The following is a 16125-nucleotide window of genomic DNA, read 5'->3' on the forward strand; positions in this document are numbered from 1 at the left end:
CCTTATAGGAAAGTAACATGCTGGCAGAATCCTTAGCACACCAGGCAAAATGCTTAGCAGCATTTCGTCCGTCTTTACATTCTGAGTTCAAATTCTGCCAAGGTCAACTTTGCTTTTCATCCTTTTTGGGGTCAGTAAAATAAGTACCGGAGGAGGAGTGGGAGGTTGAAGATTATCTGTGGTGAATTTTTACGTTTTCTACATTTTATCAACAAGTCTTTAGCTTGATTTTAAAAAACTATTTTCTTTAATATTATTTCTCAATGAAGTTTTCTGTAGAACGTCTTCCTGTGTGTTCGATAAAATATTTTTTTCTGTTTAAATTGATCAGTTATGTTGATCTTAACAGTTGACCTTATGGTTTTTGTGACAATTCCTTATGATATTCTGTAATTTCTAGTAATTCTTCTCCTTTTAAAAATTTTGTTTCTTATGTGTCCTTTACATTTTTATTGTACTAAAGTGTATAGATGCAAGCATGGCTGTATGACTACACAGCCATGCTTACCTCTGCAAGATTTCAGGTTCAGTCCCACTGTGTGGCACCTTGGGCAAGCATCTACAATAACCTCAGGTTGACCAAAGTCTTGTGAGTGGATTTCATACTGAAACAAAAATTGAAAGAAGCCCATTTTGTGTGTGAACGAGTGTCACTTTCACACAAGCAGTCATTCTTTTCCAATAAATGGTGCTGCTGGCCATGTTTAATCATGAGGAAATAACACTTTCCTTGGAAACAGATGTAACTTGGCAGCCAGCAAAAAATCTGCTTCACTAAATTCCATGGAAAAGTGGACATTAGAATGACAAGTGTTAGTTTTTGTAATTTTAATAATATCAAACCTTCTCTTAGGGTGGCAAGCTGGCAGAATTGTTAGTCTGCCAGGCAAAATGCCTAGCGGTATTTAGTCTGTCTTTTTGTTCTGAGTTCAAATTCTGCCAAGGTTGACTTTCAGGGTTGATAAAATAAGTACCAGTTAAGTACTGGAATTGATGTGATCGATTTAGTCCCTCCCCCAAAATTGGTGACCAAAATTTGAAAGCAGTATTAAATCTTCTCTGATTAGATTTAGATTTCTCTCTTTTATTTATCACTGTGATTTATTCTTTTCTTAATTTTCTCTTTACTTCTGTTTTCTAATTGCTTACATAATTATGTAGTGTAACTAATTTGCTTGGGTTATTTATATATATATATATATATATATATATTCTTTCATAAAAATAAAACAGAACAATAATGTTTTATTATCAACCTTCATTTCTTTTTCTCAGTTCTAGTTTGCAGTGCGTTCTGTCTTTAATATTTGTTAATCTGCTAATCTTGATCTAATAGATCCCTCATCAAAGACCTCCTATCTGTGACTATCCCATTGATAAATCTACAGCTACATTATCTGTTGCAGTGGTTCTCAACCATTTTTTTTTTTGCTTGCGGACCCATTTGATGGCTATTTTATCATAGCCATTTCAAGTTTTAAAATAATCCTATTCAATTTTTATAATTGAATATAATTAGGAATTGTATTCAAAAATTATGGTATTTTCTGTATATAACTGACTTATTGCACATAATTTTTAACAACTAAATATTATATGGACTCCCAAGGATCATGTGGACCCCAGTTGAGAACCACTGCTTTAATGTATCATCCTTCTATTTTAAGATTGAAGCAAGTGATTCAAGATAGGTTTCACTGCTATTTCTAGCCACATGATTGATCATGTGGATGTTCCTTTGGTGCCTCCCTTTCTCCCTCCCCCCTGTCTCTCTCTCATAGTGTCTGATATGCCTTTAATATCTGTTTGGATTCTAGGATCTGTATTACGTGTATATTTTGTTATAGTTAGTTGGAAGCAAAAACAGAGTAGGGTTCATGTCTGAACTCTGAGGTTTGGGGAGTTCTTAGAATATGGATACTTCATCAAGGCCTGTTTCAATGGAACAGACTGACAAAAAAACTCACAGAAAAAATGAGTAGATTCCAAAGTTGGGAAACTACATTCAAAGCTTCAAATTGAGGTCTACCATTTACCTTATCAACTGTTCTCTCAGATCTCAAATAATAAGTAACACCAAAAATTATTTCATTTCCACTCCAAAAACACTGAAGATTAGCATCAAAACTTAAAGAGACAACTGTTCATAAACAAGACTGTTTGGAAGAGGTACTGTTGTGTCTTGGCAATCCATGACAACAGTAGAAGCTGCCTTACAATTGACAATTTACTCACAGAATACTCTCAGCATTTTATTAAGTTTTTTTTTCTAATGTTCCAGATTTTTTTCATTTTTTTCTTTTTTTCAGAATTGGTGTACTCAACAAACTTTGCAGTTTATCAAAACAAAATGCAATTTTTATAATATCACTCTAAAAATTATTCGTGGGAAAAGCTTCTTTTTCTTTGCCTCTTATTTTTTTTTCTTCAAATTTTATTCAGTCCACGTCTGTACTGTTCTCACAGTTCAAATTTCTGGGTTGTCTCCCTTCAACTGTATTTTTGAAACGTAATTAACTCCCCTTACCTGGAGAGATGGGTTTCAGGTTTCTTACACCTGAGCTGACCTATTTTATGATTAGGTTGTTTTACATACAATATCGGTTGTGAAGTGTTAAATGCATCTTAGTATTTTGGTAATTGATACAGTATTTTGCTTTTAATAGTATCAATGTGCTCCATATATCTTATTTATTCACATAAAAACACACAGTTCTTTATTTTGTTGTTATATAGGTTACATATGAAATCAACATATGAGTCATTTATAGTTTAGTCAGAAGCAGGTCGTTCTGCCCATGGCCTTTGCAGGTTCTCTTAGACTAGTTTGATTGACACAGTTTTAGCTTGAAAATCTACAAGTTGCTGTCTATAGGAAATATAGAAGTAGGGAGTAAGTTCCAGAGTGTTGGCATTAGGGACTGAGGGAAATGATTAGTTCTTAGGCCTAAGTGACGAGACACGGTGGTGGTGTTGAGAGATGGGTGTGTTGTGTCTATGTGACTGCTTAATTATGCATCTAGCTTGTTCAGAGAGCAGAAAGATGAGATAGCTTGCTTGGAGACTGTAGGTTGTACTTTAGGATGTGGTCTAGCATGTGTGTGTGTAACTGCATTCCCATCTCAGAGATACACACATTCCTCCATTGTTGATCTGACATTAAATTTGCAGAGGATTAACAGATAATAAGAGATGAGGTATTTTCTGCTGTGCAGTGGTTGTATTTTTGTTTTGTTGGATGAGAGTAAATTTTTATGATCACTCCCAACCTGATCAAGCTTGCCTCACATCTTTCTTAGTTTCACACACACTCTGCATTCAGTGCATTTGTTTAACTACCATACAAAATCACACTTAGTCCACAAGCATTGTAGAATGTGTACTTTACTCTTGAGTACCTCAGGCAAGTGTCTACTATTATAGCCTTAACCCTTTGAACCCCAGATACCCGTTGTCCTCAGCACCCTCACCCCAGATTCCCTGACTAAAAGAACCAAAGAAATGATTTCCCACCTAATATTGTTTCAGTGTCACTAAAATGTGTTTTCTGTCTCATATTGAAATAAAGTGCCAAACAGAGAGCAACATTGTCCTTACCACTTGTTTTTTTTTTTTTTGCTTTTATTTTATTGCCAATACTGGCGTTTGTGGTGCCAATCAAACCAGCAGTTACTGGTTTTCCAATGCAGAGGAACTCCTCACAATATTTGCATCTGTAAACAGTCTTACAGCGTTTGGGTAAGTCTTTGTCCGAAACCTGGGAGTTCAGCTGTTTTGCCCTCAGGTATTTTTCCCTGCACACCCTGCAATGATTGATACTGGATGCTGTTTCCACCCTTTCTGCATCATGGTGTGCGTCACGTAACAGCCTCTTTTCATCATGCTCAGCTGAGCGTCATCTGCCAAAGTCAGTGTTCTTCTTTCTTACATTGTCAACAAGTTTGTGGCAGTTTATCTAATAAATAAAAAAAAGTGAAATGTGTACACTCTCTTTCCAGTGGGGTGATGCAGTTTGAAGAAACCCATCAACATGTATGCATTGTAGGCAGCCCATATAAAAATCTTTACTATCAGGCATCTAAGCCATTTGTAATGATGGCGACACTTTTGAAGTTGAGTCATTTGGTCGTTTTTGTTTGTTCCATCCATGTGAGCATTATATTCTTTCATCACCTTAGGACAAGAGACAGGAAGGGATCCTTCTGTGTTCAGTTGCATCATATTGCTGTACATTTTCTTGGGAGGATGATATAAAGAGTGACGTAATGAAATAAATCAGTCTTTTGTCTTTCCAAACAAAGACAGCCACAGTTCTGTTGAACAAAAATTCTGAATCTGCCCTTTCCCTCTCATTATTTCTTTTTATGAGGGTCCTTGAGAATTCTCTTCAAATATCTTTCGACTAACACATTTGAATATCTTTGTTGATAAGAAGATATTCCACGAGTTGTATAGACTTGTAAAATCTATCAGTATAGAGTGCACAGTTTTGTCCAGCATATTCATTTGTCATCCTCACAACTAAGTTTCCTGTGACACCGAGGTTGTCGATTTCATTTGCATCATCTCTTCTTCTGGTTCACATTTCTCCATTGCAGATATATCCGTTTTCAGAATCAGACAATAAAAAAAGATTTTATCCTCCAGCGTATGCTTGAATCACAGCCAGGCACATAGTGTTGTTTGAATTTATCAGCAAGTGATTGAATATAGGACGAACTTTGTACAGTTTATCATTCCTATCAATTCCTATTGTTCTCGTTCACAAAGTGCAATAAAAACCAAATAACACAAAATCTGTTGTGGCTCATGTCCTCTGGAAAACCTGGGGTCAGTGAGGCATCCTTTGACTGCCAGTACTGTTCATAGCGATCCTTGTGCACCAATATTGCCATGGTCACCCGGAAACCAAAAAAAGCTTTCTATTCTTCCAGTGTAAGTTTTTTCTCATGCAAAATTTTTGCTGAGAAATGATTCAGCTTCGCCTGAAATACACGCTCAGCATAATTCTTAAGTTTCCTCAAGTAAAATACTCCATAAGTCACCATTCCAGAATAAACTAAAATAATCAGTTGGAGTGCTGCCTACATTTATAGTGTCTGGTATGTTCCTGAGCCCTGGTGGATTATTTGGCATAAACTGGCACTCTCTGGAGGAGCATTGGCTCTTACTCTGGATGGAACATTGGGCCTATTACCTTGCCGGCTGCCATGTGGAGCACACTCAACGTTCCCAACACCAACATGCCCCCTATTCTGACAATCAACAGGCACTGTACCATGCACATTTGCCAGTGGCTGTACATTTTGTACAACAGCATAATCATCGAGATCATTGCTATCACTTTCTGGGTCTAAATCGTTGTCAGATTCACTCTAATAATCATCATTGTCGATGTCCTCTTCATCAGACAACAACACTTGGTTCAAGACATCACTCACAGACAGATTTTTTCAACTCATTTTCACAAAAAACAAGTGGGAACAGCTTCAGTCATCGGGAAGTATTTCCTGTGATAGTGCACGTGCAGGCCAACGATCAGATGCAACATTTACTACTTGACTGAAGAGTTGTTATGCAATATGTTTGTAAGCAGTACAACATGGCAGCTGGTAAAGCAGCTGCTGGGGTATTTGTATCTGCAGCTGGTGGCTGGAATAACGGCCACTGGTGTTCTGAAGGTTAAGTGAACCAAAGCTGTGTGAGTAAGTGGTAGACAAAAAGCAAAAGGTGTGTGTGTGTGTGTGTCCATCCTTGTTTTGACATTGTATATTAGTTGTAAACCAGTATCACTGTCATACAAGCAGTGTCATTCCTATTCCAATATATTCTGTAAAACATGTCTGGCCATGGGGTAATATCTTGCCTGGAAAATGTGAAGTTGGGGACAGGAAGGGCATCCAGCTGTAGAAAATTTGCCTCAATAAATGCCATCTGACCCATGCAAGCACAGAAAAGTAATCTTGAAATGACAGTTATGATGATGATTTTTTTTTTCTGTCTGTATTATATTACTATAGAAGTAGCATCAGCAGCAATAATAATGATGATAATATCTTTTATTGACTACAAAGGACCAAAACATTGCAGACAATGCAAAGACAAAAAAAAAATAATAAGTGGCATGGAATAAAAAGGTAAAAAACAATGATCAAAATTTTGACAAGAAATATTCTGGTAGGGCAGGTGTGTTGGTCAGAGAAAAATCCTGCACACAAAATCCTGAATTACCTCATGTTCCCCGCTTTCCTCTCAGAAACACCTTCTCTTGGTTTTTTTATTTGAGCAAGATGAGGTTGTTTTATTTAAATCTCTAGTTAAAATGTATTTAAAGTTTAAGGTGTATCTATTGTGTTTAAAGCATCACTGTATTTTCATTGTGTGTCCAAATGCGATGCAAGTATTCAGCAGATATGTCGTATTAATAAACATTTAGTAAAGTTTACAAATGTAGACAATTTTGTGTGCTGTGAGTAAATAGGAATGTTGACATTTCAAGCAATGCCCTTGTTCAGAGAGAAATATTTTAATTATCATCTCATAGAGCACTGTGTAAATAAATTTGCTTTAAAAACCTAACAATTTGGGAAACTATTTTGTCGAGTTTTTCTTCACAAAATAGTTTTTTCCTTTTTTTCTTTTTCCCCAACATTTTTTGTTATTGTCATGTTATTCAGTATCAAGTGTTGTTTTATAGAATCTCTTTATTATCAAATACCATCATAGACAATATCATTACTCTTGACATATCCATTACAAAGAACAAAAGATACTATCACTAATATCAATGTCAGACACTTTTAGTAGTATAGAAGAATTAATTTACATTGCTTTTGTATTTTTTATATAAGTTGTTGTTGCAATACTATTTGTTTTTTGTTGGGTTTTTTTTTAACTTTTTTAATACAATTCATTAAAAAATATCATTGGTAAAGATAGGAAACTAATAAAAAAGAAACTTAGCAAAATTATAGGCATTCGGATTTTTTTGATTTTTTTTTAAAGAAAGTAGAAGTTATCCAGATACAAGGAACAAATTCTGTTGTAACACAAACATCTGGCAAATGTTTTATAATCATGCAGACACACTTCTAGGGGTCAGTGAATCTATACATAAAATAGTCCTGAGCGGAATCAGCAAGCGTCATCACATATTACAAGAATAACTAATGTGAAGAATATCCCTGGTATGGTCAACAGAATGAGGATTATCTATCTGTTGCAAGGGATTTAGTCATGAGCTGGTTTGAAATTCTAAGAATGTTATTGAAGATGGCTGGAAAGTACTACAGCTAAAATCTGACTATAACAACTAAGTTAAAGACACTAACTTGAATGTGTCTATGTGTAGTAGTAGTAGTAATTCTTTCTACTATAGGCATAAAGCCTGAAACTTTGAGGGAGGGGACTAGTCGATTACATTGACCTCAGTGTTCCACTGGTACTTAATTTATCAACTCTGAAAAGATGAAAGGGAAAGCTGACCTCAGCAGAATTTGAACTCAGAACATTAAGACAGACAAAATGCCCAGTATGCTAATGATTCTGCTAGCTTTCCCCTGAAAGGATGAAAGTCAAAATTGGCCTCAGTGGATTTTGAACTCAGAATGTAAAGACGGACAAAATGTTTCACAGCATTTTGTCCATTTTGCTAACAATTCTGCCAGTTCACCACCTTGATGATGACGACGACAGCGGCGGCAGCAGCAATGGTGGTGGTTCCTACTAAAAGTACAAGGCCTGAAATTTTAGGGGAGGGGACTAGTCAATAATTTTGTCAGACAAAAATTCTCATGGACAGACAATTTGAACTCTTGAACTTTTGCTATATCATTGTATTCTTTGTTGTTTCTTTTAACTAGGATTAATTTCACAACATTGTTAGTTTTTTTTTTTATATATATATATATATTTCTTTTATTTTCTTTTTATGAAAGGAGTGAAATCGAGCTTCTGTAAATAAGCTGTGTGTTAGATTAGGAAACTGATAAAACTGTTTAGTTGCTGATTATTTTGAATGGAAAATGTAACTTATCAGTTGTTGGTCAACTACAGGTAGTCATTCTATTTGTTAAGTGAAAGTTCATCATCATTTAACAGCCAATTTCCAAGCTGGCATGGGTCGGACAGTTTGACAGCTGACAAGCTGGAAAGCTGCACTAGGCTTCAATTGTCTGTTTTGGAGTGGTTTCTATGATTGGATACCTTCCTAATGTCAACTACTTTACAGAGTGCATTGGGGGCTTTTTATGTGGCACCAGCACATGTGTGTTATACATGGTGCCGATTTAGGTGCTTTTTACATGGCACCAGAACAAATGCTTTTTATGTAGCACCAGCACTAGCTGGGTTGCCAAGTAACTTGCATGATAAAGACCTCTTAGTTGAGAGAGGGAGTGGAACTGAGTAAAGTGGCTGTGTACCAACTGAAGTTAAAATATGTCTCAAAATCTGTTTGAACTGATCTAAAGTTTGTTTTTCATATAATTGTTTTGCTTTTAGCAAAATAGATGTGGGTGTTGAACTGTTATTTTGAAAAAATGTTGCCATGAACCATTTATTACTTTGATTGATCATATCAGTTATTTAGTTCCTGTTATAACCTTGGAATTTACATTTTTAAATACTAATTTCTTTCTTCAATTCTTTAGTTACAGGTCCTCTTAGTGAAACACAAATTGCTTTTGTGTGCAAAGAGACACTGCAAGGCCTAGAATACTTACATAGCCGAGGGAAAATGCACAGAGATATTAAGGTATGCTTCAATGGATTTGTGCCATTTTTTTTTAACCCATCGATGCTACTGTAATCTTTTTATTGCAGTTTTTCATTCATGCCTTTGCAAGAAATATGTGTCCTCACTCAGTTTTATTGCAAAAAATGTACTTTACAAATGAGTTGTTTTAACAGTGAGGTTCATACTTTTGAGAAGGCGTACTAGCTGTAAAATAATCGCTTCAATATAAATAATCTACATGTAAAACAAGTGATTTTCAAAAATTCTCTGGAAGAAATTTATCATGCTAAAATGTGTCTTTCGATGATATAAAACACTGTTTCCACTTTGTCAAACTAGAATAAAAAATGCTTCAGAAAAGGCACTCTAGATAGAGCTGTTGCTTCTCTGAATTGAGAGACTACAGTTTCAATACTATAGACATGTGGTAAGAACGTCTCAGAAAAGAATCACATATTGTCATTTTGATAATGAGAATGAACTTTGAAAACCTTTTGCTTTTGTAGGGTGCTAATATCTTGCTTACAGAAGATGGAGATATCAAATTAGGTAAGCATAAAGGAAATTTTATTCACTGGGTTTAGATTTCTTCAATGTCATTTATCATTATTATTGCATATTTATGTCTTGGAACCTCTTTTTTTGACTTGGGAATGCTCTAGAATGATCTATTCATTTGTGAGTGATTGCACATCTAAAACACTTTTGGTATCTTGAAACAAACAGAGAGATAAGAAACTGATAGGGTTTAAAGAAGCTAACTCTTCAGAGACTTATTGCTCTGATATATTTTTAAATAAGTGATTATTGAAATATTAAAAAAAATTTTTTTTTCAGCTGATTTTGGTGTTTCTGCTCAAATAACAGTTACTATGTGTAAACGAAAGTCTTTCATTGGCACTCCATATTGGTAATTATTATTACATTACATATTATTATTATTATTATTATTGTTGTTGTTTTTGTTTATTGTCTTTAATTCTCTCTGATGTTGTAAATTGACACAGAAGAGCATATATAAACCCTTTAGCATTTAGATTACTCTTTCAAATGTACTGCTTATTTATTCCCATTGTTTTGAATTAATCATTATCTTTGAAGCTTCAACATTAACAATGATGTGATTGTTATTTTTAGAATGACATTGTAGGATAGATGCAAGCGATTGGGTCTGGCCAGTTTGAACATAAAGCAGGTAGAATATTTGGGCTAGATATGGCAGGTTTAAATGCTAAAGGGTTAATATCATTCAATAAACAAGAACAGACACATAGAAAAACAATTTAATCAACACTGGTTCCAGCATCAATATCAAAATCATAGAAATTTATCCCACAACACATACAACATAAAAAAATATATCCTTAACTACATAGGCACAGGAGTGGCTGTGTGGTAAGTAGCTTGCTTACCAACGGGGTTCAGTCCCACTGCATGGCACCTTGGGCAAGTGTCTTCTACTATAGACTCGGGCCAACCAAAGCCTTGTGAGTGGATTTGGTAGACGGAAACTGAAAGAAGCCCGTCGTATATATGTATATATGTGTGTCTGTGTTTGTCCCCCCACCATCGCTTGACACCCGATGCTGGTGTGTTTACGTCCCCGTAACTTAGCGGTTCGGCAAAAAGAGACTGATAGAATAAGTACTAGGCTTACAAAGAATAAGCCCTGGGGTCGATTTGCTTGACTAAAGGCGGTGCTCCAGCATGGCCGCAGTCAAATGACTGAAACAAGTAAAAAGAGTAAAGTGTTGCAGTTGCTAACCGAATAAAAATTAGTGAAAACCATAAAAAAAAAACATTGTCATTATCTTGCAAAAATACAACTTAGTAGCAAAAAGCTAATAAAAGGCATGGCTGTATGGTAAGAAACTTGCTTTCTAACCACATGGTTTCAGATTCAGTCCCACTGTGTGGCACCTTGGGCAAGTGTCTTCTACAATAGACATCAATAAAGCTGACCAAAGCCTTGTAAGTGAATTTGTTAGATGAAAACTGAAAGGGGTTCATCTTATGTGTGTGCACACACATTTGTTCCCCTACCACTGCTTGACAACTGGTGCTGGTGTGTTTATGTCCATGTAACTTAGCAGGCTTTAAAAAAATAAGTACTGGGGTTGATTCATTCAACTAAAACTTTCTTAAGACGGTGCTCCAGCATAGCCACAGTCTAATGACTGAAACAAATTAAAGATAAAAGTAACTGCTTCTTCTAATGTTAGACTAAAGCAAGCAGTAAAATACTATAGAAAGCAATAAACACCATCAGCGACACTTAGCTGCACATCTAGTGCAATCCTGTAAGGAACACTTTGGCTCAAAAACAAGGAAACTAAAAGAAACAATTTATTTAATCCCTTCTCTTTAGCATAACAAAATATAGCCATCATTTTCTCAACAACTTCAGCATACTGCATATTCACATACACACACACACAAAGGTGTTATGGTACACAAACACACTAATAACATTCACAGATACCCTATTTGGCTTAACAAAGCAACAACAACATTAGTACACAAACAAACTATTAGATTCATTATGGATTATGTCTGCATGAATCTCTCCACAAGTCACAAACAACATAGAATAATATATATATTCCACTGTAATTGTTGGATTGTCGGGATGAAACTTAACTTTAACTAACAACTTAAATCAGTATACTATTGTAAATCTTGCTTTTTTATTTGACTGTTTACAGGATGGCACCAGAAGTGGCTGCAGTTGAAAGGAAAGGGGGGTATAATCAACAGTGTGATATATGGGCCGTTGGTATCACAGCCATAGAATTAGCTGAGCTTCAACCACCTATGTTTGATCTACACCCTATGAGGTGAGTTATTTAAGATTTTTATTAAATATGTTTTAATTTAAAGCCATAATTCCCTTATTTGACAGTCCTCTTACAGTCTTCTATTTCACTTTGGTTCATATTAATCGATATATTGAGACCCTATAGTTCTCAAACACCGCGAAGAAGGTAAGAAGCTTGCTTCCCAGCCACATGGTTCTGGGTTCAGTCCCACTTTGAGTAAGTGTCTTCTACTATAGCCTCTGTGAGTGGATTTGCTAGATGGAAACTGAAAGAAGCTTGTAATAGATATATATGTATGTATTTGTGTGTCTGTGTTTGTCTCCCCACCATCGCTTGACAACCGATGTTGGTGTGTTTATGTCCCCATAACTTAGCAGTTCAGCAAAAGTGACCGATAGAATAAGTACTAGGCTTACAAAGAATAAGTCCTAGGGATGATTTGTTTGACTATAAAAGAAAATATATATTGAACCGCAAAAGAAACATGATTTTTTCAAATGTCGTTTTTATATGGTAAATTCTGAAAATTTATTTTGGGGATGTAAGTATAAATATTCCAAGACATGCTGGTTTATGGCTGAGACCCAAATTGCAGGTAACCTTTCAACTTTACCTGAAACAAGATGCTAAAACACAGCTGCATTGAATGCCATGGGTGGCAGTTGTAAACAATTGTCATGAAAACTGAAATACACATGCATCTCGTGGAGGTTATGGGTATAAAAATCAACTTGAACCAGGTTCCTGGCATTCGTAATTTGGGCAGATCAGGTATGACCCAATTGTCAGCAGCACAGAGAGAACAAGCTATTGGCTGATTGCAAGCAAGGCAGTGTGCCCTGGTTGTTGTGAAAGCTTACAATGTCCATGTCAGCACCATCTATCACCTGCAGAGGGCAACCACGCCCAAACAGGACCGTTTCATCCACCTGCAACACCACTGTGATCATTTCAGACCGGCCAGCATGACAGCTCGTGAGATCATTGGTACTGGACAGTGTTGACACAGTATGATGTTGACTGGTCACCAACAATATGTGTTGTTGTCATCCTGCTCGAGGGCCTGTCCTCACTGCCCACTACCATGAGGCACGATTACAGTGGGCTACACAGCACCGACATAGGTAGCATTAACAATGGAGGTCGGTAGTCTTCTTCTGATGAGAGCCAGTACTGCGTTTCCACCTCGAATGGCTGAGTGAGGGTGTGGCAGTGAACACTACAGAAATGCATGTATCCTGGAGAGAGACATGTGGGGTGGCCAAAGCATCATGGTTTGGGGTGCTATTGGCCTGAATCAGAGAAATTGGTCCTTTGTGTTCCAAAATGTTGGTGCAGGCAGAGGGAATGGCATCACAGCGCAGTGCTACTTCAACCAGATCCTAAGACCTCACACCATGCTCTTCTTTGTGCATCACCATAGTCACATGTTCCAGCAGGACAATGCTCCCTCCCATATGGCCAGAGTCACCATAGACTTCCTGCTTCATCACATCATCAGAACCATGTCGCGGCCAGCTCTCGGCCTGGATTTGAACGCAATTGAACACCTGAGAGATAGAATCCAGAGATAGCTGAACCAGGTGGTCCCAAGGCTGACAACTTGTGTGGAACTGGAGGCAGCTTTCCTCATGGTGTGGGCACAGGTGTCATTGGATTTTGTGAACCGCCTCATGCATTCCATATATCGATAGTGCATGGCTGTTTTGAACACTCAGGGAGGGCATATACTACCAGAACACATGAAATTGATTCTATCAGATTTATCAAAATTTATCTCTGACATAATGAAATTAAAACATATTTCACAGTTACACACATCTCGCATTTCTTTTGTGGTTCAGTGTATATCATGGCAGGGGTCTATGTATGTATGTGCTGATATGTGAGTGTATGTCTGTACAAATCTACACTTTTGTACCTAACAATATGTTTTTAAACAATTAAAAATGCTAAGGTCATGCATGACCTAGTTGTATTCTTCTATTAAGTATATTTGTGTTTTTATTCATTTTCAATTTCTGTTGGTTTCAATCAGTGTCTTTACAGACTGGCCACTCCTTGTTTCTATGCTTCTTTTCTTTCTCTCTTCCTCCTTCTCTATCTCTTGAGTTTATTTGTATGATTATATATTACTACTTGAATAATTTAAATATTTCTTGTTCACTCCATTTAAGGTTTTCCAGTTGTCTTTTCTCTCTCTCTCTCTCTTTCTTTCTTAAAATAGGATCTTTAGTTTGGTTTTTCTCTTCTTTTTTCTCTCTCTTTATTCTCTATTCTGTCTTTTCTTTCTCCCTTTCTCCTGTTTCTTTGTCCCTCTTTATCTTTTTTTCTGCCTTCAGCTTTCTTTCTACTTCCCTCTCAAAATACTTATCAAATGTCTCACCATCTACCCAATCCAAGCTTTAGTTCTCTGTAACATAATGCAATAAAATGTTCCCTGGTGATGATCTGTTGTAGTCAAGCATTCAGTTGTGCTTGGAACATTCAAGGCAGAGTTCCAAACAGCCACAACGGTGAAACATATGTAGTAACAAATGATATAAAAATATGTTTACCGTAATTTCTGCCTACTTGTTAGATGAGCATGACCATCACTGACAGGTAGTGTCAGCAATGCCTGTGCAAGAATCTCAAGTCAGGTGCAGCTTGCACAACACTACACGAAAAGTCATTTCTGATGTGTCTGTTAACTTTGAAGAAGTTCATTATTGAGTTTATCTACCATTTCATTAGTTGGATCTAGTATAGCTGTTTCACATAGCCAGTTGACATCAGTGTAATTGACAGATAAATTAGGAAATACTTTATCCATAAAATCCCAAAGAGAAAGTATCATTTGACCGCATGTAATTTCATGTAGCTGAAGTTTTGAGTTGAATGTTAATATCCTATTACCAAAGTTTGTATGATCACGTCGTAAAAGCACTCTGATGTTGTTTGTAAGATGAAGTTTTTTCATGTCTCCAAAGGTATGATTTTTTTGAAGCATGCATTGACCTCATCAGCTTTTGATTCTTTGGGGATAACTGGCATTGTTTGATGAAAATCTCCTGCAAGAAGAACTGTCACTCCTCTCATGAGCATGCTATTGTTTTTTATATCGTGGAGGGTACAGTCAAGTATCTCTGGAGCTCCACAATGTGACAGTACACTCATTCCAAACAATGAGACAAGTTTGTTGTGCAGAGTTTTTGGAAATGTTGCACATTTGAGATCCTTTCATTGCAAGGTTTAGAGCTTGAACATGGATTGAGCAGTCCTTCACCCATTGAGGAGGGTAGCTGCAACACCAGAAGGTTAGATTTTATTTCTTCCCATTTAGGATTGCAGGTGAAAGTGACAAAAAGATCTGGTTTTCCTGACATATGTCATAGCATTTTGTGTTCGTTCATGCATATCTTTGAAGTCCCTTTTGCACAGTCTGATTTTTTTCCTTTCAGTTCCTTTATTTAACAGCACAGAAGTGACCTTGGCTTCATAAACAACTAAGTTAACCTTGCATGTCTGGTCCAATGAATATATATCTGGGTTCTTGAAGTTGCAGCCTGGGGTGGACATCTTCATTGGGTTACATGAAATGATGTTTCATATTGGGTTGATTGTTCAAGTCAGAAATTTGACCAATGTTCACAGCAGTGGAAAAGAAGACAGAAGTCTTTGAAATGTGAATTTTACACAGATTGGACAGAATAAGCTGGAAAGACTGTGCAACAAGCAGTGCAGTACTAGAAAAGCTGAAAGTCCAAAGACACCTGCTGTCAAGAATTAAGTCCACAAAGCTATCATATGTAGGACATTCAATGCCCCACATGTCATTGCCTCCAAGATCATCCGAACATAAGATGTGGTGGGTAAGAGGTCATCAGAAACATCTACAGACTGATAACATCAAAGAAGGAACTTAAAAGAGGAGCCTAGCTTATCATATATATGTAGCACAACACAGAGGGAACTGGAGTCTTGGCAAGGTGACCCATGGACACAGGTAGGGGTACTCGGCTCATGATATTCGGACCACAGCTGTAGGATACTATCATGGAACATCTTTTGTCAATTATCATATCTCTATGACTATCAGGGAAATGTTTATCTATTGGAGCTAGGAATTTTGTATTTGAGGAAAATATTTTAAAATATCGTTATGAATGTATTTTTATCTGTATATTTTCAGAGCTTTATTTCTGATGTCAAAGAGTGGTTTTAAGCCACCACAACTAAAAGATAAAAACAAATGGTAAGAAGTTAACATGCATAGAAACAACTATTTCTTTACTTGCAATTATTTGATATTGAGTCCTGCATTCTCCTTTTCATTCTTATAAAGGATATTTCTGTTATGGAATTTAGCACCTGGTACTTGTGTGTTCAAATGACTTCCATTTTATAATGTTGAAAGGTGAATTTGGCTGCAGATGATGTTTGAAGTTGATGCTAACAAAAGTTTGTATCTCTCAGCAATAAATTAGTAGCTTTGTACAGCATCACTGAATAACAAGTAGTATGTTGTTTCTGTTAGCCTGTCAGTAACTACTCAAGTGTAGTTGATTGCTCTGTAACCACAAGGTC

General features: G+C 36.4%; 1 protein-coding gene across 4 annotated transcripts in view; it reads left to right on the top strand.

Annotated features, from left to right (window-relative positions):
• The window catches only part of LOC106880942 (mitogen-activated protein kinase kinase kinase kinase 5), a 122379-nt gene that overhangs the window by 44481 nt on the left and 61773 nt on the right, over positions 1-16125 (top strand). For all 4 annotated transcript variants that reach the window (XM_052971794.2, XM_052971796.2, XM_052971795.2 and 1 more), the window contains exons 5-9: positions 8652-8755; positions 9244-9286; positions 9575-9647; positions 11443-11574; positions 15731-15793. In XM_052971794.2, the coding sequence (XP_052827754.1) occupies positions 8652-8755; positions 9244-9286; positions 9575-9647; positions 11443-11574; positions 15731-15793 (415 nt within the window). The remainder of the gene's footprint in view (positions 1-8651; positions 8756-9243; positions 9287-9574; positions 9648-11442; positions 11575-15730; positions 15794-16125) is intronic.

Source organism: Octopus bimaculoides, chromosome 11, assembly GCF_046866305.1.
Source record: "Octopus bimaculoides isolate indiv1 chromosome 11, ASM4686630v1, whole genome shotgun sequence".
Classification (NCBI taxonomy): Eukaryota; Metazoa; Mollusca; class Cephalopoda; order Octopoda; family Octopodidae; genus Octopus; species Octopus bimaculoides.